Here is a 26,600-nt window from a genome sequence, read left to right as displayed (position 1 = left end):
GGCTAAACTATACACTACTTAATAACGAAGTGATCACTGAAGAAATCAAAGAGAGGAAATCAAAAAATACCTAGAAACAAATGACAATGGAAACACGACGACCCAAAACCTATGGGATGCAGCAAAAGCAGTTCTAAGAAGGAAGTTTATAGCAATACAATCCTACCTTAAGAAACAGGAAACATCTCGAATAAACAACTTAACCTTGCACCTAAAGCAATTAGAGAAAGAAGAACAACAAAACCCCCACAGTTAGCAGAAGAAAAGAAATCACAAAGATCAGATCAGAAATAAATGAAAAAGAAATGAAGGAAACGATAGCAAAGATCAATAAAACTAATAGCTGGTTCTTTGGGAAGATAAACAAAATTGAAAAGCCATTAGCCAGACTCATCAAGAAAAAAAGAGAGAAGACTCAAATCAATAGGTTTAGAAATGAAAAAGGAGAAGTAACAACTGACACTGCAGAAATACAAAAGATCATGAGAGATTACTACAATCAACTCTCTCCCAATAAAATGGACAACCTGGAAGAAATGCACAAATTCTTAGAAATGCACAACCTGCCAAGACTGAATCAGGAAGAAATAGAAAATATGAAGAGACCAACCACAAGCACTGAAATTGAAACTGTGATTAAAAATCTTCCAACAAACAAAAGCCCAGGACCAGATGGCTTCACAGGTGAATGTATCAAACATTTAGAGAAGAGCGAACACCTATCCTTCTCAAACTCTTCCAAAATATAGCAGAGATAATAGATGCCACTCAGAAAGGAAATTGCGCCCGGTTCATGAATCACAGCTGTGAACCAAACTGTGAGACTCAAAAATGGACTGTGAACGGACAACTGAGAGTTGGGATTTTTACCACCAAACTGGTTCCTTCAGGCTCAGAGTTAACATTTGACTATCAGTTCCAGAGATATGGCAAGGAAGCACAGAGATGTTTCTGTGGGTCGGCTAATTGCCGGGGTTACCTGGGAGGAGAGAACAGAGTCAGCCTCAGAGCAGCAGGAGGGAAAATGAAGAAAGAACGAATTCGGAAGAAGGATTCAGTGGATGGAGAGCTAGAAGCTCTGATGGAGAATGGTGAGGGTCTCTCTGATAAAAACCAGGTGCTCAGCTTATCCTGGCTAACGGTTAGAATTGAAACTTTGGAACAGAAACTTACCTGTCTCAAGCTCATACAGAACACACATTCACAGTCTTGCCTGAAGTCCTTTCTGGAATGTCAGGGGCTGCCTTTGTTGTGGATCTGGATGGCAGAGCTACGTGATGGCCGGGAAAGTAACCAGAAGCTTCAGGAAGAGATTATAAAGACTTTGGAACATCTACCCATTCCTACTAAAAATACGTTGGAGGAAAGCAAAGTGCTTCCTATTATTCAACGTTGGTCTCAAATCAAGACTGCTGTCCCTCAGCTGAGCAAAGGAGATGGGTATTCTAGCGAGAATACATCACGTGCTCACACACCACTCAACACACCTGATCCTTCCACCAAGCTGAGCATAGAAGCTGACACAGACACCCCCAAGAAGCTAATGTTTCGCAGACTTAAAATTATAAGTGAAAATGGCATGGACAGTGCGATCTCTGATGCTACCAGCGAGCTAGAAGGCAAGGATGGCAAAGAGGACCTTGACCAGTTAGAAAACGTCCCTATAGAAGAAGAGGAACAACAGCTACTCACACAACAGCTGCCTGAATCTAAAGTTGATAGTGACATTGCTGTGGAGACCATTAAGCTACCCACATCTGAACCAGAGGCTGACACTGAAATAGAGCCTAAGAGAGCAATGGCACAAAACTAGACGAACCTATTGCTGAGGAAACACCATCCCAAAATGAAGAGGAGGGTGTATCTGATGTGGAGAGTGAGAGGAGCCAGGAACAGCCACATAAAACAGTAGATATAAGTGATTTGGCCACCAAGCTCCTGGACAGTTGGAAAGACCTAAAGGAGGTATATCGAATTCCAAAGAAAAGGCAAACTGAAAAGGAGAGCACAATAACCGAACGAGGAAGGGATGCTTTGGGCTTCAGAGATCAAACAGTTGCCCCAAAGACTCCTAACAGGTCAAGAGAGAGAGACCCAGACAAACAGACTCAAAATAAAGAGAAAAGGAAACGAAGGGGCTCCCTCTCACCACCACCTTCTGCCTATGAGCGGGGAACAAAAAGGCCAGGTAGCAGATATGATACACCAACTTCTAAAAAGAAAGTACGAATTCAAGATCGCAATCAACTTTCTACAGAGGAGCGTGGAAAGTTGTTTGAGCAGGAGGTAGCTCAGCGGGAGGTTCAAAAACAACAGCAGCAGCTGCAGAACCTGGGAATGGCGTCTCCACTGCCCTGTGACTCTCTTGGCTACCATGCCCCTCATCACCCCTTTGCTGGCTACCCACCAGGTTACCCCATGCAGGCCTATGTGGATCCCAGCAATCTTAATGCTGGAAAGGTGCTCCTCCCCACACCCAGCATGGATCCTGTGTGTTCTCCTTCCCCTTATGATTATTCTCAGCCCTTGGTGGGACATTCTACAGAACCCCTTGCTGCCCCTCCACCTGTGCCCATGGTGCCACATGTGGCAGCCCCTGTGGAAGTTTCCAGTTCACAGTATGTGGCCCAAAGTGATGGTGTGGTACACCAAGACTCCAGGGTCACCGTCCTGCCACTGCCAGCCCCAGGCCCAGTCCAGGGACAGAATTATGGTGTTTGGGATTCAAACCAACCGTCCGTGAGTGTACAGCAGCAGTACTCTCCTGCACAGTCTCAAGCAACCTTATATCATCAAGGACAGGCTGCTCCAACTGTCTGTGGTGTGACGTCACCCTATTCACAGACAACTCCACCAATTGTACAGAGTTATGCCAGCCAAGTCTTCAGTACATCCAGGGACAGCAGATTCTCACAGCTCACCCACGAGGAGTGGTGGTACAGCCAGCCACAGCTGTGACTACAATAGTTGCACCAGGGCAGCCTCAGCCCTTCCAGCCACCTGAAATGGTTGTGACAAATAACCTCTTGGACTTACCACCCCCATCTCCTCCCAAACCAAAAACCATTGTCTTACCTCCCAACTGGAAGACAGCCCGAGACCCAGAAGGGAAGATTTACTACTCCCATGTGATCACAAGGCAGACTCAGTGGGATCCTCCTACTTGGGAAAGCCCAGGAGATGATGCCAGCCTTGAGCATGAAGCTGAGATGGACCTGGGAACCCCAACATATGATGAAAATCCCATGAAGACCTCAAAAAAGCCTAAGACAGCAGAAGCAGACGCCTCCAGTGAACTGGCTAAGAAAAGCAAACAAGTATTCAGAAAAGAGATGTCCCAGTTCATCGTCCAGTGCCTGAACCCTTACTGGAAACCTGACTGCAAAGTGGGAAGAATTACCACAACTGAAGATTTCAAACACCTAGCTCGCAAGCTGACTCACGGCGTTACGAATAAGGAGCTGAAGTACTGTAAGAACCCCGAGAACCTGGAGTGCAATGAGAATGTGAGACACAAAACCAAGGAGTACATTAAGAAGTACATGCAGAAGTTTGGGGCTGTTTACACACCCAAACGGGACACTGAATTAGAGTGACCTTCAGGGCCAGGGTGGGAGGACGGGCAAGCTGGTAGGAGAGACTCTGGGGAGAAGAAATCCCGTGGGCCCTCTCTCCCCACCCCACTGTCAGGGCTGTGCTACTGATGACACATCACCCTGGGGAATTCAAACCTGCAGAATGAGCTCACAAAAATGAGCTCCATCTACAACAAGCGGTCCCTGGTTGTGAGCTGTTGGTAGAGGCCATCTGAGGCAAGGGTTTAGGCCCTTGAGACCTTCCCTTCTGAGACTCCGGCCAGGCCTGACCCCACTCTCAAGGCTGGGCCTCCTCCTTGGCGGTGCTGTCAGCGCACACTCATGCGCATCCCCACCCACGACCCCTTACCCTGACGATCTGTATTATATTTTAATGTCTATGTGAATATATTGAAAATAATTTGTCTTTCCTGGTTTTTGGCTTTTGTTTTGCTTTTAAGTCTCTGCGTGCTAGGATCACAGAAGACTTTGTAAGGATGGTTTAAGTTCTCCTGCAAGGTTTAATGCGTTATCATGTAAATATTCCAGAGCAGGCTGCCTTGTGGTTTCGGCCAGCCTTGTGCTATGTTGATAAGATTGATTTACTGCTTAAAATCACTTTACTTGGGGTTCCCTGGTGGCGCAGTGGTTGAGAGTCCACCTGCCAGTGCAGGGGACGCGGGTTCGTGCCCCGGTCCAGGAAGATCCCACATGCTGCGGAGCGGCTGGGCCCGTGAGCCATGGCCGCTGAGCCTGCGCATCCGGAGCCTGTGCTCCGCGACGGGAGAGGCCACAACAGTGAGAGGCCCGCGTACCACAAAACAAAACAAAAAAAACAAAAACATCACTTTATCCAATTTTTACTGAACTTTTTATGTAAAAAATAGAATCAATTAAAGAAAAAAAAAGGATAAGTCTATGCCTTCAACTTCTAACAGGTGGAAGAGTTCTCAGTGCTTTCTGAGAATCTGCTTCCCAGGTTATAATACTCAGTTTGGCTCCAACAGAATTCCCTTTTTCTTAACTTGATAGTTAATTGAATTTTGGAGAAGGTGCGGTTGCAGACAACCACTGGCTGGTGAGAAAGTTTGCTGGGTTGCCTGTGCCAGAACTGGTTTAGGGTCATCTGATAAACAGGAAACAATCACCTAGGACACAGGCAAGCCAAGGCATGTAAGCAGGTTGCTGAGGAAGCTGGGAGGTTTCTGCAGGTGCCAAGCCAGAGCGGACATTGCCCACCTTGGAAAGGTCTCAGGAAGAGCCCTGCAGGGGGCAGGAAAGTGAGGCCTGGTCATGCTTGGGAGTGTGCGTGGTGAGGGCTGTCGGCTGCTACAGCATGAAGCCAGAAGCACGCGGTGTGCCTCTTAAGACCGCAGCAAGGTGATCACCAAGGCTCCCGGGCTGGGGCTACAAGGTAGTCAAAGGACTGAGCACTCTGGGTGTGCAATTGGAGAATGAATTTGGAGCTGGGAAGCACTAAGTTCATAAGCAGCTCAGTCGACCCCTTTGACTTCTCAGCTTTCATATGCACCATTCTACACACATTTCAACGCCTGCCCAGCAAAGAAACTACATTTTAGCAAGAAACAGCTAACCCTCTGATAAGTGAAGTTCTTGCCCTTCCCCCTGGTAAAACACAAACCCCAACGGTCACTGAATCCATTGCTGCCTGTATTAATTAGGCCTCAATTTCAGTCTTAGGTCCCACTAAAGACTACACTGTAAAGTTGACCTCCACCTAGTGTTATATAAAATTAAAATGGGAAGGAGAAGTTAGAATAAACACATACATATAGCAGAAAATATGCAAAGCTACCAGCCCTGGTTTCTGTAGTTATTCACGAGGTCAGAGTTGACGTCTATAGCTTCCGCCTTCATCCACTTATTCCCTGTTTTCCTTGCGCACAGCCAGAACCTACAGCTCCATCCAGATTCTTTACTGGTAGAAAGATTCAATCCTTCCCTTCTGAATGGTCTGAATCCTCAATTGTCCTGCCTTTTTCCAGTTCCTGTAGCTTTCCATTGATCTTTACTGTTGGCATGGAAGTATTGAAGGGAACCTCAGAAAATCTCCTGGGTTCCAGAAAAAAATCCTCCTTGCTTCCATTGTAAAGGCAACCAATTTCCTGTGGTAACTGAGATCATAACACCAGTAGATTAACATTTTTCACCTGTTGGTTCAGTGGAATAAGGAGTGTAAGATGGCCAGGGGGCAGTCTGTGGTAGGCAGAATTCTAAGATGGATCCCACAATTCCTGCCCCCTGGGGCAAACACCAGTATAATTTCCTTTGAGCACTGTAGGGACCTGTAAATACCACTGGATATCACCTTCATGATTATACAACAATATGGCAAAAGGAATTTTGCAGATGAAATTAGGGTCCCTAATCAGCTGACTATAATTCAACGGGAGATTATCCTGGGTGGGTCCAACCTATCTAATCAGGCAAGTCTTTTAAAAGCAAAAGTTCTGTTCTCCAGGATAGATCACATGCTATGCCACAAGACAAGTCGCAGTAAACTGAAGATCAAAATCATATGTTGGGCTGCACCCCACAGGCCTGCAAGGCTTGTAGTTGCCAGCCTCAAGACTGAAGAAAGAGCCTAGAGACAGCAACAGAGACATCAGTGACTTATTGGACAAGGGATCTTACACACCTGAAGCAAGGTCCTGGAGCAACACCTCACTGTTTGTGGCAGACAGCAAGCAGGACATGGCAGCAGTCTTTGCTACCCGGGGGAGGAGGAGGCTACCATTTATAGGGGGAATTAATGGTCAGGTTGGCTCATAAATCACCAGAGAGACCAGCAGCTGGGGCAGGAAGCAAGCACATAGGCAGTTACTAATTAAGCCCTATAGTTAAGAAGACTGGATAGTCATGTGCGTGAAGCAGGCACTGGCTGAACAGGGGATATACAGAGCAAGAGGACAGTCATCTTGAACGGCGTGGTCAAACACTCCACCCTCACATACCCTGTACGACCTCTATAATCTTGGCCCATACTTCTTCTGCTATATCCCCGAGGACAGGTAGGTAGAAGTACAACTGCAACCAAACACCACAAATGCAATACAGACAGTCCAACAGGTGGGCTTTGGAACCAGGAGCTTATCAAGTCAATTTTTCATGGACTCTCAGAGGTTGACAATGGCATTTCGCTGTACAGCCACCAATCAAACTCATTTCTCAGTGAGGCCACCATTGTCACCCAGTCCACAAACAGATTCCCTTCACTCAGAGTAGGGCAAGCTGCAAGATGTCTAACAGGCACAATATAGGGAAGATCATGACCATTAAGCAAAACACAAGCAGTGACATCATTCTGAGGTAATGCCACCCCTGTCCACGCGTTTTGTCCTGGCCTGCAATACCATACCACCTGCCCACCCTCAGTCTCCACAGCCAGTGCCGAACACTGGAGAGGTGGTGTAACAGTACACAGGGTTAGTAGAATGGTGCCTCTCTACAGTAGAGGCCTGGATTCATTACCTTAGTAATCTGAGGTGGGGCTGGGGAGAAGACAGGTGAAATCTGTAAATCCCTTTCTGATCCTATTCCCCAACGGGACAGCAAACCCAAACCACTGAGGACTTACCTCCCAGTCCTCAGGGCTATTTATAATATGTTCCCCTGGGGATAGATCCTGTGAAGGGCAAAAATGAGTTGCTGTTCTGACCTGTAGTTGGCAACAGTCCTTCGGTGGTCAGCAGTTGAACTCGAACAGTGTTGACTAGTTACCTCCGGGTTAACATGGCGTCGGCACTGGGATAACTGCTCCTGGGATGTGTCCACGTGTTAAGAGTGAGTTTCCCACCTCAACTGTTGTTTAAGTAGTCTCTTCATAGCCCGGCAGCAGTGGGGTTGTAAGGCAGGTGGAAATGCCCCTGTACGTCCTTTGTATCGGCCCATTCCTGAACTTCATGGCCAATAAAGTAGATTCCTTGGTCACTATCGATGTCCATGGGGATCCTATATGTTGCATACAAATGAATAGGGGTTGTCTGCATGCTCAAAGAATCCGGTAGGTTTTTTGTAATGTCTTCCACCTGTTGTAATGTATCCTAGACTGCATATAGCTGTTGTTCCATCACACTCTATCATTGCTCTGCCCCCTTCCATAGTTGGGACCAGAAGCCCAAGGGCACTCTTATTATGTTGCTGTTGCCACAGATCTCAACAAAACACTCCCGGGTAACAGGCTATGTTAATTCACAAGTCTGTCTCTGAACTCATATCCCTAAAGCCTGTGTCTCTAATTGTTTAGGGGTGGTAGGTCAGGGGTATGCTTGTATTTTGTAGATAATCCAGGTCCTTGAGTTTTGTCTCTATTCACCAGCCACCCCCGTGCAGTCGGATGAATGAGGAGCACTGGGCTGCTACTTTTAAACTGGGAAAAGACAGGTTAACAGGATATCATCAACATAATGGAAGAAAAAGACATCTCTCATGGTACACAGCTACCACAAGGCCCCACATGCTAGTAGATGGCCTCCTCCCGATCACCTCCACAACTTTCTGTTTCCCATCCTTATGTCCTGACATCTCAGCTCCCAGGAGTTTTCTCACCCAGAGACAGCAACAGAGACATCAGGGATTTATTGGACAAGAGAAACTTACACATGAAGCAAGGTCCTGGAGCAACACCTCACTGTGCGTGGCAGACAGCAGGCAAGACACGGCAGCAGCCTCCACCACTCCGGGGAGAAGGCGGCTACCATTTATAGGGGAAATTGATGCCAGATTAGCTCATCAATTACCAGGGAAACCAGCAGCTGCGGCAGGGGGCAAGGAGGTAGGCAGTTACTAATTAAGCCCGATAATTAAGAGGATTAGAGAGTCATGTGAGTAAAGCAGGGGCTGGTTGATGAGGGGAGGTACAGAGAGCAAGAGAACAGCCATTTTGAGGGCCTGACCATACATCATAGCAAGCATCTTTTCTGACCCAGTGCTATGAGACTAGAAATCAACTACAAGGAAAAAACTACCCAAAACACAAACACGTGGAAGCTAAACAATATGCTACTAAACAACAAATTGGCCATTGAAGACATCAAAGAGGAAATAAGAAAATACCTGGAGACAAATGAAAATGAAAACACAATCCAAAATCTATGGAATGCAGCAAAAGCTGTTCTAAGAGAGAATTTTATAGTGATACAAGTCTACCTCAGAAAACAAGAAAAATATCAAATCAACAATCTAACCTTACATCTAAAGGAACAACAAACAATACCCAAAGTTAGTTAAGGAAAGATATCAAGATCAGAGCAGAAATAAATGAAATAGTGACTAAAAAAAAAATAGAAAAGATCAATGAAATTAAGACCTGGTTCTTTGAAAAGATAAACAAAATCGATAAACCTTTAGCCAGACTCATCAAGAAAAAAAGAGAAGGCCCCCCAAAATAAAATCATAAACAAAAAGGGGCAGTTACAACAAACACTACAGAAGTACAAAGGATCATAAGAGATTATAATGAACAACTATATGTCAATAAAGTTGACAAACTAGAAGAAGAGGACAAATTCCAATAAAGGTACAATCTCCTGACTGAATCAGGAAGAAGTAGAAAATATGAACAGATGAATGACCAGGAATGAAATTGAGTCTGCAGTAAAAAATCTCCCAACAAACAAAAAATCCCAGACCAGATGGCTTCACAGGTGAATTCTACCAAACATTTAAAGAAGAGTTAACATCTACCCTTCTCAAAGTAGTTCAAAAGATTGCAGAGGAAGGAACTCTTCAGAACTTATTCTACGAGGCCAGCATCACCCTGATACCAAAACTAGACAAACAGAACACAAGAAAACAAAATTACAGGCCAATATCACTGATGAACATAGATGCAAAAATCCTCAACAAAATATTAGCAAACTGAATTCAACAACACATTAAGAGGATCATACACCATGATCAAGTGGGATTTATTCCAGGGATGAAAGAGATTCAATATCTACCAACCCATCAGTGTGACACACCACATTAACAAACTGAAGAATAGAAATCATATGATCAGCTCAATAGATGAAGAAAAATCTTTTGACAAAATTCAACATCTATTCACGAAAAAAAAAAGGCCACCTACTGAATGAAAGAAGATATTTACAAAGACAAATATTGTTTGGTTTCACTTATATGTGGAATCTAAAAAACAAAACAAATGAACAAGCACAACAAAACAGAAACAGAGTCATAGATTCAGAAAACAAACAGCTGTTTGCCAACCAGACTTATCATGGCGATTATTTTGAAATGTATAGAAATATCGAATCACCATATTGCACAAAAGGAACTAACATAGCGTTGTAGGTCAATGAGGTTTCAAAAAGAAACAGACACTTATGGAAAAAGAGATCAGATTTGTGGTTACTAGAGGTAGGGACTGAGGGGAGGGGGAAGTGGATGAAAATAGTCAAAAGGTACAAACTTCCAGTTACAGAAATAAGTACTAGGGATGTAATGTACATGACAAATGTAATTGACACTGCTGTATGTTATCTGTGAAGGCTGTTAAGAAAGTAAGTTCTAAGTTCTCATCAGAAGGAGAAAAACATTTTTTTCTCTTTTATTTTGTATCTGTATGAGATGATGGAGGTTCACTAAACTTATTGTGATAATCATTTCAAGATGTACTTAAGCCCAATCATTATGCCATGCACCTTAAACTTATACAGTGCTGTATGTCAGTTATATCTCAAGGAAACTGGAAGGAAAAAAAAGTTTCATAAGATCCCATGCTGGCTAGGGTAGGGAGAACAGAAATTCTCCAACACTATTGGCAGGAGTGAAAATTGTCATAATAATTGAGGGTAAGTCAGTGATATATCAAAATTTGAAACATGCTTCCTCTTGGACCCAGGGATAATTTGCCCGACAGGTACTCTTGCAGAAATGCCCCAGGACATACCGTGTGTGCAAGGAAATTTCACTGCAGCATTGTTTGAAACAGCGGGAATAGAAAGCAATGTTAAGTCAGTCAGTCACTAGGGTCTAGCTAAATAAATGATGATCTATTACCACAATGGAATGCTGTGCAGCTGTTTACGAGGATGAGGTAAACATACATTTGTCTACATGAAAAGACATTCTTGGGACTTCCCTGGTGATCCAGTGGTTAAGACTCTGTGCTTCCACTGCAGAGGGGAACGGGTTCGATCCCTGGTCGGGGAACTAAGATCCTGCATGCTGTACTAGCGGCCAAAAAAACCCCCAAAAAACAAAAAAAATCCCACCAAAACAAGAACAACAACAACAACAAAGATGTTCTTAATGTTAAATGAAAGATAAAAACATGTTTCAGAACACTAAAAAAGCAGAAGAGTTCTCTTGCTACTCTGGAAGCAAAACAGCCATGTTGAGATAGGAGGGGCTGCGTGGCAAGGCCCTGAGAACGACCTCCAGGTGCTGAGAGCCATCCCCAGCTGACAGCAAGAGAACAGGGACGTTAATCATGCAGCTGTAAGGCACCGAGTTCTGCTAACGACCACATGACCTGTGCAGAGGACCCTGAGCCCCAGGTGAGATTGCAGCCTCAGCCAGCACTTTGATTTCAGCACAGTGACACCCTGAGCAGAGGACTCAGCTAACCTGCTCCTAGATCCTTGACCCACAGAAACCAGGGGATAAAGACCTTTCTGTTATTTTAAACACATAGTCTCACCTTCCAGTTCGGTGGAAACATTGTTGTATCCCCTGGCAGAAGCATTCCCTTATTGGATACTTAGATATCCAAACCAGCAGAGCTCAAAGTTGTCAGGACAGGAAGCAAAAATCTGCAAATGGGTTATAAGATGTAATAGTGAGAGAAGCCACTTGCACTTCTGCCACTTGTATTCTGGCTATAGGAGCGAGAACACCATGTAATGCTTTCTGATCCAAAGCATATACTGCACCTGTAAGACAGAACCCCATTCTTTCAGGATGTTGTCTACCAACTGGTACCATCAATGAGTCCTCAGTAACCATTTCCCCTCTCATTTAGGCCAGTCACTCCCAGGTGATGGGGGATGTGGAAAGACGAGTTAATTCCATGGGACAAGCCCTATCGCTGCACTTCTTCGCTGTGACATGAAGTTTCTTGATCAGAAACAATGCTGTTTAGAGACTTACCTGGTGGTCCAGCAGTTAAGACTCCATGATCCCAATGCAGGGGGGCCTGGGTTCAATCCCTGGTCAGGGACCTAGATCCTGCACGTCACAACTAAAGATCCCGCATGCGGCAATGAAGATCCCACATGCTGCAACTAAGAACCAGCACAGCCAAATAAATAAAAATATATATATACATATATAAAAGAAACAATCCTGTTTAGAATGTAAGGTGGTGGATAAGGCATTCTTGTGAGTCCATGAATGGTAGTGCTAGCAGAAGCATTAAGGGCAGGGAAGACAGATCTGTATCCAGAATATAGGTCTATTTCCATGAGAACAGATCTCTGCCCCTCCATGATAGAAGTCCAGGGTAATCAGCCTGCCACTAGGTGACTAGCTTGTCCCCCTGGGAATGATGCCATATTAGAGACTCCAGGCTGGACTCTCCGTTGGCCCATTAGGCACTCAGCAGAAGCACTAGCCAGGCCAGCCTTAGTAAGGGAAATGACATGTTGTCGAATCCATACATAACCTCCATCCTTGCCACCTCAGCCTCTTTGTTTAGGGGTCTATTGAACTAGCACTGCAGTGCTGGGGAAAGAAGCTGACTCACATCCATAGCGAGGTACTTTGTCCACCTCATCATTAAGAGCCTCTTGTGCAGTTGATGGCCTTTGGTGGGCATTCACATGGGACACAAATACCTTCACAGTCTGTGCCAATTCAAAGAGGTCTTAACTAACGTTCTGGTCTCCACTCAATATGTCCTTAATCCCAGTCCCCACTTGTCACAATTTTTACTCATCTTGGTTAACTTCTACCTATCTTCAACATGATTTCATCTAGACCCCCTCTCACCCACTTTTCCTTTCCAGGTTATTCTGAAGCAAATTCCAGGCATCATATCACTTTATCTTGAACATTTCTATATCTCTAAAATATAAATGCTATTTTGAAATAACCACAATACTACTTCACACCAAACCCCCAAATCATTTTATATCAAATATCTATCAATGTTTAAATGTCCTGAACTACCTCAAGCATCCAAATAAAGTCCAAACACTGAAAAGAGTTCATATGTATTAAACCTTTTAATCCATGTTTTCCTTTTTCTCTTTTGTTGCAGGATATGTGTTGAAGAAACCCAGCTGTCTTTCAAGTTTCCCATAGTCCTGATTTGCTGATTATAATCCTGATATGTCAATTAACATATTCTTCTATCCCCTGTATTGCCTAAAATTTAATGGTTGTATCTGGAGGCTAAATCAGATCCAGGTTTGATTCTTTCTTGCAAAACAACTTCTTGGGGAGTGTAATGTGCTTTCCTTAGGGGGCACATAGTCTTCTTCTCATGCTGGAATGTTATCAGTCATTGATGATCATTGCTAGAGCCCTGAAATCATGAAGGGTTGAAAAGAGGGATATCCTATCACTTTTGTTATCTATACCAATATATAGTGCTATAAAATACACACACACACACACACACACATTCTATAGAGAAATTTTCCTTCATCAACAAGTTGGTTACCCAGAAATACAGTTCATGTAGAGAAAGCAGAACAAATGCTTTGCTTTTTTCCCCAAATTTCAAAGTAACAAGTTGATTTCCTGGCATCCTCTAAGTTGACCAATGAATTTTATTTTAATATCATTATGAACTCATGCATTTAAACATATCTGATGTGTTTCAAACCATTCCAGTTGTTATCTTCATTGATGCTTAAATCGTATCATCTCTGCCAGTGAGAACCAATCCACATTGGCTCTTGGATCCTGTTGAGTTGTCTTTCATAGTTGCCAAGATGTTCCAGGCTCATCTTGTACATTTCCTGCCCCAGAGCTGAAATCACCCATTTCTTCAAGGAGCCTTAGTTCCTTTTAGTAGAAAATGGTATATAGAGATCACAATCTGGGCATTACTAGTTTGGTCATTATTTCTAGGTCTTTTCAGTAAACAAAGCTAGGAGATTCTATTGTTAATTGTTTTATAGCTTTACTTAAGACAAAGTAACTTACGAGTTCATACTGACACTTCCAAGTCAAGCCCAGGATTTACTTAACTTTATCAGTCTTACACCTGTACTTACTTCATCATGAATTCTTTCTGATCACCTCAGCCAGAAGTAATAGGTCTTTCTTTGAATTATACCATCTCTTCAACAACTTTTGTCACAATCAACATATTAATCTTTGATTTGTTATTTTTGTATCTTAGTTTCCCTTCCAAATGGTAAGCAATTTGAGACCAGAGTCCCCGTCTTTTTACTCTTTGTTAAATTAAGACAAAATTTCTAAAGTGCTAGTGCATTTCCTGACACATAAATATCACTTTCTCTTTGAATCTCTCAAAATATGGATCAGGACTATTGTACTAAATTTAAAACATGATTGTCAAAAGGATAAATACAAAGTCAGGTTTATCCTCAACTCTCCAGATATAAAGTACCAGAAACCCTGATTTTAGTGGCAATTACGTTAAAGATATTAAGGTTGTTTGAAATAAGTTTTATTTCACAGATATTAAACAATTCTGAACATTTACAACTTATACAAAGACTGGTAGCTTTTATATTTTAAAAAGTGCTACACTAAGAGAACAGGAAAGAAACGGAGACCACAATAACATTCCAAATTATAGGTTCAGGGAATGGGAATATGAAGGAAAGTATTTTAATCTTCTACAAAATCCCAAAACCAGTTTTGATGGAAGGAAAATGAATACTGGATCTAAAAACAGTGTGAAATCACACTTTGGTCTGTAAACACATTTAATTTTGTTTTTTCATTCAGATGTACACATAAAAATTATATAAGGGGTCACAAAAATGAACCATTCAAAGGTATAATACAAGAGAGGTAGGGAACAAAAATGAAAGGATTTATTTTGGTAGCTCTTCAATAATGATACGAGACACTGAATTCCAACCCGTAGAGGCATCTCCTTTCGGGTAATCTGAGCAAGTTCCAACCCAGATAGCAATGTCTACTAGTCCGGCTCCAATTCCTTCACAGAGTCCTTCCACTGCAAAACAAGGTGAGAATTACAAGTCTCTACAGAACAAAAAGCAAAAACCTTTAGCTCAACTGTATTACTTCAGCAAGCTAGGTTAAATCTACTTAATGTACAGGGAATTAAAAATGCTAATACTTAATAAAGGTCTCATAAAGATAAGTTCTCTTTTTCTTAGCACATAAATATTTTTTAAAGATGTATACATATCCATTCTGTGAAATAAGCTTCACGTGGAATTTTCTTAGCGGTTTTAATCATAAAGGGAGACTTTGTTTAGTTACAGAGATGACCTAAAACAAAAAAAAAGCAATTTATTTGACTAAACAAAGGAAGCCTCACTTCTGTTTTTTTCTTTTTGCGGTACGCAGGCCTCTCACTGTTGTGGCCTCTCCCGTTGCAGAGCACAGGCTCCGGACGCGCAGGCCCAGCGGCCATGGCTCACGGGCCCAGCCGCTCCGCGGCATGTGGGATCTTCCCGGACCGGGCCACGAACCCGTGTCCCCTGCATTGGCAGGGGGACTCTCAACCACTGCGCCACCAGGGAAGCCCAGGAAGCCTACACTTTTAAAAGCCAAGACTTTGACGTGATCTGTAAGTCTTTTTTAAAGAAAGCCCTTTCCAACACTTACCTGTATACACTTGATGGTATTCAACTAGAAAAAAAAGGACTTTTATAACATTAAAAGTAATTCTAACATAATCATTGTATCAGTCCTTCAATCTGGAATTTCCTCATCATGAAAAAACCAAAAAACTAAGTAAATCCTGTTTTTCCTCTGTGTTTTTATGCTTTATAAACACGTGCCTTTTCACAGGTCCTCTCGACTTTCACATACTAATATATATAAGTTGCATTCCTTATCAAGGCTCTTCTCCAACATTAAAAAATTCCCCCAGGGGCTTCCCTGGTGGTGCAGTGGTTGAGAATCTGCCTGCCAATGCAGGGGACACGGGTTCGAGCCCTGGTCTGGGAGGATCCCACATGCCGCGGAGCAGCTAGGCTCGTGCGCCACAACTACTGAGCCTGCGCGTCTGAAGCCTGTGCTCCACAACAAGAGAGGCCGCGATAGTGAGAGGCCCACACACCGCGATGAAGAGTGGCCCCCGCTTGCCTCAACTAGAGAAAGCCCTCGCACAGAAATGAAGACCCAACAGAGCCGAAAATAAATATAAAAATAAATAAATTAATTTTTTAAAAAAGACCTAAAGAAGAAATACATGGTTAATATCTTAAAAAAAAAATTCCCCTAGTGTTGATTTTAATAGGCAAAAGGTACAACCCCTTTGACGTCTGTGTCAGGGGGAAAAGGTCGGCAGATTGGCACATTCTCTAAGAAAACCGGTTCTTACATATAAGTAGGGTAGGGATGACCACATGTGACTGGTTAGTTTTCCTATCTGGTTAAGGTTAGTGCATTTGAACCGAGCCAGGGGTTGCAGGCCTAAAGCAATCTGCTTCCACCAGCTGTGACATCAGTGAATTGAAGGCAAGTCCCTCTGAATCCGGGGACCTGTGACTGGTTCAGGCCCCTTTCAAAGTTGGGAGAACTAAGCAGTGCGTGCCCACAATCCCATTTAATCTAGAATTCTCAGTATCATGCCAGGTGAGAAAGCCTAGAAATCCTCATGTTCTCCCAAGGTCTTGACATCCACGGTCTAAAAATTTGTTCACTTAATCCCATAGGAGGTCAGACAAGTTTGCGTTTAGTGTCAGCCTCACACGGGGAGAGTCAAGTGGTCACTTCATGGTCTTTAACAAATGAAATAATGTTTTTTAAATGAATGAACATTTTTGCTGTGATAAGGTAGTACTGCAGCTTATTAAACACCTAAACTATGTTGGATTAGGGGTTCTCAACCTGTTTTCCTCCTAGATCCAGGTAAGAAGACGACATCCTAATGTATGTCAAACTCCCATGGACATATCCAAGGCTTAACGTCATCCTCTGATGTGCAAACTGTAAGTGCATCCCTTTCCTTTCCCTCGAGAAAGAGTACCAGTGTGCAAGGGAATTTATTATAGAGGTAACCTTTAACTCATCTTAAGACAAAAACTGTTATGAATAACAAATTACTTCTGACATTCTACCCAACTGATCACACCAAATAAGTTTCCACAACATGGTTGGGAAATGCTATGTTAAATAATTTACAAAGTATATGTATGTATAGGTCACAGTTCCTAGGCCTGAGAGCTTACATTATAGCAAGATATTAACACACACATTTAAAGATACTACAATAGAAAGTAAGTTGCTTATATCAACTACTATTTAAACACATATCATTTCCTAGTCAAATTTTGTATTTTATACCCAGATTTAAAAAACTTTAGTGACTGCTTCTCAGATGGAAAGCACCTCTTCGTTTACAGCACAGAACTTAGTGAAGAGGCTTTTTCATCTGATCAAACCTTGTCTTGGGAGACAAGAGAGCAGGGCTCTGGTTTCTGCTCTCCAGGACACTGAGCCTACTGTTCAGGGTAAGATACTTTATTTCCCTGGACCTCCTCTGTGTGCAGAGAGAAGGGGTTAAAGTATCTTCTTTACATCTTGAGGATATTGTGGGGATCTGAGGAAGAAAATGGAAGGGATGCCCTTGATTTCTTAGGGATAAATGTGCTCTATTAAGTTGGGGGATCAGTATCTGACTTGATCCCTAAGAATGCTGAAATATTTCTTCTGGTTAGCAGTGAGGGGATCTCTTCTCTTCCCTCTGACATTTTTAAGTACAAGATTCGTGAGAAATCCTTTCAAGAAATCAGGGGAATGAAGCTATCGCTATGGACACCTTGTGATTCTCTCGGCATGTGTTGTTACGGTGTGCCGCACTCCCAGCTCCTGCCACACAGCAGCTCAAGAAAGCAAAACAGCTGGCAGCCCAACACTCACAGTGGTGTGTCTGGGTGATGACATTAATCGGTAGTTTTTTCCCCTTCTACTTTTGGTAGCTTCTAAACTCTTTCAATGAACCTTAAAATACAGCAAAACAAACCCCAAAAAACTCAACAAAAACAAAACAAAAAACCCAATAGTTTTGGGTTTTTTTGGCCACGCACAGCATGAGGGATCTTCCCTGACCAGGGATGGAACCCGTGCCCCCTGCAGTGTGAGCGTAGAGTTTTAACCACTGGACCACCAGGGAAGTCCAAGGTGTTTTTTTTTTTAACAGCTTAAGTGACCACTGGTTTAATCGAATGTCGTTTCTTTTATAGGAGGTAGAAGCAAACAGAGAATGCAGGATCAATATAGAAATGTTCTCTTCTACAAATGAAGCAGACTGTACCTACCTTTTTGAAGAACAAGGCAGAGAAATCAGCCTTCTTATCAATCTAAGCGAGTGGTTCTCAAGCTTGGCTGAACATTGAGATAACCAGGAGAGACTTCGTTTGTTTTTGCGGTAAGCAGGCCTCTCATTGTCGTGGCCTCTCCCGTTGCGGAGCACAGGCTCCAGACACGCAGGCTCAGCGGCCATGGCTCACGGGCCCAGCCGCTCCGTGGCATGTGGGATCTTCCCGGACCGGGGCACGAACCCGCGTCCCCTGCATCGGCAGGCGGACTCTCAACCGCTGCGCCACCAGGGAAGCCCCAGGAGAGACTTTGGAAGTCCCATTGCCTGGGGTGCAACCAGACCCATTAAGTCAGCCTTCATGGAGGAGTGTTACCCAGGCACGGTGATTTTTTTAAAGTTCCCCAGTTGAACACAAGGTATAGCTAAGGTTGAAAACCACTGCTCTACGGCATTATTGGCTATTTCGCCATTTCATCTAACTCAGTGATTTTCAACCTTATGATCTTTTAAAAAATACAGCTGCTGGGGTCTTACCCCAAGATTCTGATTCAGTTGATCAGAGATGAGACCCAGGCATCCACATAGTTTTTAAAAGATCTATAAGAAATTCTGAAGTGCAACCAGGATTGAGAATTATGCACAGAAAGCTTGCTATGATCTACCATGATAGTGGACAGAAAACTAATCTTTGGTCTCTAAAGATCTGAGGCACATTCTGTAATGTCCCCATTCTACGTACCAGAAGAAGTGCGATGAATATTAATTGTCGAATTCAGTTCAGGGCTTCCTTGGTCCAAATAAATTATGGCTTCAATAGGAAGAGGTCCTGAACATTCAGCTCCATTGAACGTGAAATACCAACGCTGACAGCATGCGCTTCTGCATTTTAACCGAAGCGAGCCACTGAACAAGACTCTTAGGGCGCTGTTCGAACGCATCTTTGTGAATGTACACTCCTGTCACAAACACAGAAATAGGACTTAATTAGCATTTTCATTTTAATTAAAAAGATGCTTTCAAATTGTATTGTGCATTTTATTTAATGATCCTTTTTCCCAAACTGCATTTAAAAAGCTTAGCTTTTACAGAGGGAAAGCAGTTCTCTGCAAGATGGAAAAGAGACTCTGATATTAGAAACTCTAAGAAAATAGAATTATGGCTTTCTTAGAATTATTCACTCCATTGAGGGTATCTTTCAGTTTTTACCAAAAACAGCCAGTCTTCAGTATTTTAGACCAAAACAGTCTATGTATTTACTTTTCTTTTTATTCCAAAATTATTTCCTATGTTCTGGATACTACAGATACAACAGTAAACAACACAGAATCCCTGCCTAGCACTGCCCATATATATTACTTTGACCTGTTACTTTTTTTTTTTTTTAATATTTACTTATTTATTTGACTGCACTGGGTCTTAGTTGAGGCATGAGCAATCTTCATTGCCTTGTGCGGGATCTTTTAGTTGCGGCATGCGGGATCTAGCTACCTGAGCAGAGATCGAGCCCGGGCCCCCTGCATTGGGAGCACGGAGTCTTAACCACCGGACCACCAGGGAAGTCCCTGACCTGTTTCTTTTTAAGCAACAGGAAACAGTATCAGGAGTAAAGCGTAGGTGGGGTTTTTAGTCTCTACCTACATGACACAACGATAAGACCCAGGTCTTTGCAAAATTTGTTTGTCTATTGGCTCCTGGTCCTACTATCTTTTACCCGTAGAAGGCTCCCAAACCCATTCTGACCACTGCTAAAAGGAACTTGAAAACATATTGTATTAATAATCCAGAGTCCATAGGGCAAGTTTTTAGAGAGAACTCAACCAGCAATTTTGATGAACTATAAATAAGCAACCAGTCTATCGACGTCAGGTGTTTAAAGAAGTAGGCAACATTTTAACAAAATGCCTTCTAAGAAATCACATGTGAAAATATAACTGGTCACAGTCACCAAACTATGGAAGCTATATGGAAATTCGACCACACAGAAATCAAATGAAGACAGTCTCAAACATTTTTATAGCTAATAGAGCAGACATTAAAGAGCTGAAAGAGGAGCAGGGATAATACACAGATTGCTACTTAGAACCTGAGAGTTTTATGAAAATAAAATCTCGTCTATTTGCCTGGTGGTAGTAGTGGTTAATATCAAGGAATAATATATTGTGGATACAGAACCATGTACAGAGTTTGTCAACAAAAGAAGAAAGAGGCTTGAAATGGCACCAGCTTCAACTCTGTGCCATCCCAGTGGACTCGCCAGTTACTTTGGAAGCAAACACTAATCAAAGTGACGGAGTCATTAATCCAAATGCATTGCCAGACAGGCTATTTTGAGTAATTTTTCTCCTAAATATTACAGAATAATTTGAAATGGTCATTGTAGTGTATCTCTGGTCCATTCTACTTTGCTTAAGCTTAGCAATTTTAAGCTGGGTCTGCTACCCAGAATAAGGACAAATACCAATGGACTCCCCACCTCCAGATAATTCCAATCATGTGTTAATTTCTTGGATATTTCTTTCCACCTTTATATCTGGAGCCCCAGCAGAATTTCTTAGACTAATTTAAAATCACTTTAGGACAAGATTGGAAAGTTGCTTACTTGTCCAACACAGACACCTATGCTCTCCCTTTTTGTTTCCATTAAAAAAGAAAAAAGTGTAAGTTATTTTAAGTATTGTTAGGGTTAAAATAATATGGTGATATATTTATCTCAGAAATAGCTTTATAAAATTAATTCTGAAATGTTATCAATGTTTTCACTAATCCTAAGTTAGAAGTCACACGGTACCCATTCCTTAATATTTTTTGTCTTTTAGTAAAAATAAAATAAAAGCACACTTAAAATTACCACTCAACTATGAACACCTTTAAGTTTTACTTCAACTTTAAAATAATTCAGACTTTACTCACCGCAATTTTTCCAAGGTCTATGCCATAATTCAGTGAACTCCACGAACACTGCTTATAGTTAGGCGTCCACGGCTCCTCAAAGACTTCCCTCAGGCATTCCCCCTTTTCTCCTTTGAATCCATCTCGACCTGGGACCCCAGGGGTGCCAGGGATGCCATTGGTCCCAGGGCTCCCATCTCGCCCAGGCACCCCCGCGGGCCCTTGTAAGCACATGCCATTATACTGCATCAGAAAAAAGAACGGGGGGAAAAACTCCCTTCACTTAAGATTCAAAGACTCAGTCTGATCAGAACTGCATTTATTTTGAGGCCTTGGAGTCAAGAATCCCTTCATACCACTTGCCCATGTTCCAGATGAGTTATTTTTTATATATAAAGAACCAATTTTTAAAGTCATTTCTAAAATATTGGGATTTCTTTCCTATTCTTTTTTTTTTGGCAGACTTTACACACACAAAGAAGAGAAAATGATTTCATTTGCCTGCTTTTTTCTACTGCTCATTAAAAGCATACATAATTTTTAAATGGCTGTATTATAAGGTAGACATAATTTGATATACTGCTCTTTTCTTCTAACCCTACATATTGTAAAGAGACTTGGATTTCAGAATTATACTTTTACAATTTTATGCAAACATTGCACTATTTCGGGATCGTTATTTCTATTTTTTTTCTATCGTTAACATTATTGTAAAGAAAGTCTTTATCCACATAGCTTTTTTCTTCTTTTCAATTATTTCCCTAAGATAAATTCTCAGAGATATAATTATAAAATGAAATCTTAACTCAATAGTTATCTTACACTGGCAATATCTCTAAGTTGGATAAGCATACCTGCTTCTCCTCCCTATTTTCATGTGGAGGAAGTGTTGGAACACTTCTGGCCTCCAACCCCACTCAGCCCTCCCCACCAAGAAGGAATAAATAATCTCATTGCAAGTGACCATTAGTCTTTAATAGGGTGGCAGTAATCTAACAAACTCTTAAGTGCTAGGATTATCTGTGTTTTCCTTGAGGGGGTGGTGCAGTAGTATCACGTAGAAGTTGAGTGATAGATTCTAGAGTCATATACTATGGATTTTAATCCTGGCTCCACCACTTATTAGCTATGTGAGATAGAGCAAGTTATTCAACATTTCAATGCCTGTTTCCTTAACTGAAATATGGGGAAAAATAATAAAGATTCTTACCTTGTAGGAGATTTAAGTGAGATAATACATAAAATGTACTAGAGCAGTACCTGGCACATAGTATAGTCAGCCATGATTATTCTCATTATTTCCTCAAGACCATGTGAGATAGTGGCCCACAGCAAGTGTGTCCACTCCCTTGAGTGGACTAGGACTGGGGAAGAGAGCATTAGCAAACCTGCTGGCTAGCACACATAGCCATAAGCCACACACAGCAATATAGTTGCATCGGTGGTAAAGCTGGATCTCCATCTGCCTAATTCTTGTGCCTATCCCTGAATTGGTCAATTATTAGACCCTTCAAACCGCACACCCAATTCATTTAAATTTTTACTTTAACAATCCCTATTTGTATAAATGATCTAACACTATCATTCTCTATAAATATACTGTCCAGTGAGAACAAAAAAAAAATCAAGATTCCTTATATATTAAAATAACTTCAAAGCTTTTTTTTTAACATCTTTATTGGAGTATAATTGCTTTACAATGTTGTGTTAGTTTCTGCTGTATGACAAAGTGAATCAGCTATATGTATACATATATCCCCATATCCCCTCGCTCTTGCATCTCCCTCCCACCTTCCCTATCCCACCCCTCTAGGTGGTCACAAAGCACGGAGCTGATCTCCCTATGCTATTCAGCTGCTTCTACTAGCTATCTATTTTACATTTGGTAGTGTATATATGTCAATGTCACTCTCTCACTTCGTCCCAACTTACCCTTTCCCCTCCCCGTGTCCTCAAGTCCATTCTCTACGTCTGCATCTTTATTCTTGTCCTGCTCCTAGGTTCATCAGAACCATTTTTTAAAATTTTTAGATTCCATATATATGTGTTAGCATACCGTTATTTGTTTTTCTCTTTCTGACTTACTTCACTCTGTATGACAGACTCTAGGTCCATCCACATCACTACAAATAATTCAATTTCATTTCTTTTTATGGCTGAGTAATATTCCATTGTATATATGTGCCACATCTTCTTTATCCATTCATCTGTTGCTGGACACTTAGGTTACTTCCATGTCCTGGCTATTGTAAATAGAGCTGCAATGAACATTGTGGTACATGACTCTTTTTGAATTATGGTTTTCTCAGGGTATATGCCCAGTAGTGGGACTGCTGGGTCGGATGGTAGTTCTATTTTTAGTTTTTTAAGGAACCTCCATACTGTTCTCCATAGTGGCTGTATCAATTTACATTCCCACCAGCAGTGCAAGAGGGCTCCCTTTTCTCCACACCCTCTCCAGCATTTATTGTTTGTAGATTTTTTGGTGATGGCCATTCTGACCCGTGTGAGGTGATACCTCATTGTAATTTTGATTTGCATTTCTCTAACAAAGCTTATTTTTTAATTTCACCATCTAGGATTGGATATGCTCATATTATTAAATTCAGTAATGACACTGCCTAGGAAAGATCCTTATGTATCTAATGTTTGCCAATCAATCTTCTCACATCACCAATTTGATCTTTATTTTGCTAAATGATTTTTATGACTTTGACCAGTGCTATTTTCCTGACTTTAAGAAAAAAAAAAAAGACACTCTATTTATTTGCTGCCAGAGAAATAATAAGAAACGTATTTAACAAAATTGCAAAAGTACTCAAAGACACGCTAAAGTATAAAACATTCTAGTTGGCTTTATTTTATACTTAATTTTCATTTTGGTAGATATACTTTAATTTTACTTGGTAGATTTAAATTTAAATTTAGTAGATATACTTTAATTTTCATTTAGTAGATTGGTTACTTTCACTAACAGACATAGGCAATGTTTACACAAAGATTTCAAGTGGGAAGGGAGAAACAATAAAACTTCTGGTATTCTTTGATTTTTTTTCACTGTTATTCCCCTCAGAGCAAAGTTTTATTTTTCTATATATGAGCAGTTCTTAACGGGGACAATTTTGTCCCCCAGAGGATACCTGGCAATGTCTGGAGACATTTTTGGTTGTCACAGCTTGGGAGGGAGAGATTGCTATTGGCACCTAGTGGGTAGATGGCAGGGATGCTACTAAGCATGCTACAGGCACAGCACAGTCCCCGTAACAGAGAATCATCTGGCCCCAAAAGTCAATTGTGCCATGGTTGAGAATTTTTATTCACCTTTTTATCTAAAAACTGCATTTCAGAGACCACATAATTTTACTGAATTCGATTCCACAGGTATTACATCTGCCTTCTTTCACTTCTTTCACTAACCCAGCACATGATTAGTATCAGGTAGGGGGTTCCATAAATGTCTGTGGGAGGAACCCCTGTTTCTTTCACTGGCCACCAGGGGGCAGAGCTTGTTGCACGCTTGAAAGGAAGGCTTTGAAAGATCCTGTACAAAGAAGCTGGTTTATAGGATCTGTTGAAACCTTAATGACTGTGTGGATTCTTTTCCCCCAGCAAAACCAAATCCAATTACAGGATGCACCTGAGCCAGGCTGCACAATAAAGTTTTCCAAGTCGGGCTAGAGTTGTGGGAAACCGCAGGTACTGTAAATCCTTGGAGGGAAAGAAAAAAAGTTGCTAGCTTTATAGGGAAAGGGGGTATTTTGTGTATCATAACGACAGATTCATAAAATGCAGACTGCACATGAACCACATTCATTTGGTACAGTTTTAACAATTTAGGCACTGAAAATAGAACTGTAGCCCTGAACACACAGTCTGCTTTGTGGAGCAAAATTACATAGCACCACACCAAAAAGTGCAGTGTGGAACGGCAGGAATTTTTTTACAGAGCGTTTGAATCTGGCATAGTTCTAGTTTCCAGGGAGCTTGGCTTATTAGCTCAGTTTACAATGGCAGCTTAACAAATTCGAAACAGTTTTTTAGCAAAAAAATGCCCCCTCTTATGTCCTGCAATGCCTGTAACACTATATTTGTCTGCTTAAAGATTGAAGTTTATCATACACCAAGGAATACAGTGGTTTTGAAAGAATCACTCTTGCTTCAGGGTAGAGACCCACTCTGCCCTTCACTGGGTTTGTTGACTTTTAGAAGGGAAGAGCTTTAAGTAAACAGGCCTTCCCATAGATTACCCCTTCAGAAAGCACCTGGGCTATTTATTTGCTCTCCTGGTAACTGTCTTCTCCCCTTAGTTCGGCTGTGATGCTCCTACCTGGTGCTCACAGGCTGAAGACCCAGGGTGTCTGGAAGGGCTGCCCATCTGTCTAAACAGAACAATGAAATGGGTCCTTGGAGGGTTAGTGCTGGGCCCCTTCATTTCCCCTTCTGATCGTAAACCCTCTGAACAATTCCCGGCCCAGCTGTGGTCGTCCAACAAAGTAAACTGCAGCCCATACTCCCTAGGAGGATGACCCAACATGACTCACTGTCATCACGTTACAAAGAGTTGGACGGATGTTGGGTGAAGATTGTTATTCTCTCCCGCTGGCAGACGTGGCCACCAGCCCCAACAAAGGACACATTGCAAGTCCCGGGCCCAGGCCCACCCAGGAGATCAGATAGCCCAGGGTGTCCCAGGCAGCTCCCTGGCCCACGTTCTAACCTACCCAAGCTCCCCATTCTACTCTCATTGCAGCCCTAACCCTCTCCATCCCTGCGGGGGGTGGGGGTCGGGAATCGATGGGGGCTCAAAGGTCAGAAATTATTGGGCGACTCCCTGTACTCTGGGGCGTCCCACACGACCCGCGGCGCATCTCTGGTTCACGATGGCCCTCTCATACCGGTCTACCTCGCCAGTTCCAGGACTCCACTACCCGCAAAGTCCAGGTCCTTCCTCCCCTGGAGACTCAGGCAAAGCGGGACCCCCAGGCGCACGCTAGACATACACCCCCTCCCCCGTCCCCGCTCGAGGCTCTGTCCCCTCCACCGGACTCACCAGGTCCACCACCTCCCTCTGCCGGAGCACAGCCTTTTGCTTCCCCTTGGGGGTCTCGGAGGCGCTCGACGGCGCCTGCAGCTGCAGCAGCAGGAGCAGCAGGAGGCCGAGGAGCCGCTGCGGGGAGCCGGTGGCGGGGCCCTGGAAGCGCATGGCGCGCGGCGGCCCCGGGACGCGCGGAGCAGGCGAGGAGGAGGAGGAGGAGGAGGAGACGACCCGGGAGCCGAGACGTGATCCCAGTCCGGCCCCGCCGCGCTCCGAGGCCACCGCCGGCTGCATCAATGCGCCTTTCAGCCGCACGCTTCCCTCCCGCCCCCCGGACACAGGAGTTTCCCTCCCGTCATAGGTCGGAGCCCTCACCCCGAGCCCGACGCGGGGCGGGCCGACAGCCGGGCCCGCCCCCTCCTGCGGCCGCTCTGCCCGCGCGGACCCTCGGGGGCTGTGCAGGCAGCTGGGATCAGCCCCCCTGCAGAGGCGGGGGAGGGGGTTGGGGTTGGGAGGGGTGGTGCGGATGCGGGTGGCCGTGTTTAGTGAACCACAGGTGGAGGCTTCGAGAACCGAATGGAGACGGCACCGTTGAAGTGAGCATTGAAGAGGCCCGTGCCTTCACCTGGGTCCAGGAACACCTGGGTCAAACCCTGGCACCGTGGGCGAGCTCTTTTGAGAGATGACGTTTTTG

General features: G+C 43.1%; 1 protein-coding gene and 1 pseudogene across 1 annotated transcript; one reads left to right on the top strand and one right to left on the bottom strand.

The window, feature by feature from the left end:
* Positions 1-688: 688 nt before the first annotated feature.
* Positions 689-3,732, top strand: LOC115856637 (histone-lysine N-methyltransferase SETD2 pseudogene; annotated as a pseudogene).
* A 9,612-nt stretch (positions 3,733-13,344) lies between these two features.
* On the bottom strand, positions 13,345-26,295 carry CTHRC1 (collagen triple helix repeat containing 1). The gene is made up of 4 exons (XM_030863066.2): positions 25,922-26,295; positions 20,893-21,114; positions 18,722-18,938; positions 13,345-14,700 (listed from the first exon to the last, which is right to left on the bottom strand). Exons 1-4 carry the CDS (start codon positions 26,198-26,200, stop codon positions 14,558-14,560), a joined length of 861 nt encoding a protein of 286 aa, XP_030718926.1. The 5' UTR covers positions 26,201-26,295; the 3' UTR covers positions 13,345-14,557.
* Between the last annotated feature and the right edge of the window lie 305 nt (positions 26,296-26,600).

This window comes from Globicephala melas, chromosome 17 (assembly GCF_963455315.2).
Source record: "Globicephala melas chromosome 17, mGloMel1.2, whole genome shotgun sequence".
In the NCBI taxonomy this organism is placed as follows: Eukaryota; Metazoa; Chordata; class Mammalia; order Artiodactyla; family Delphinidae; genus Globicephala; species Globicephala melas.
This window is presented reverse-complemented; position numbering and strand designations above follow the sequence as displayed.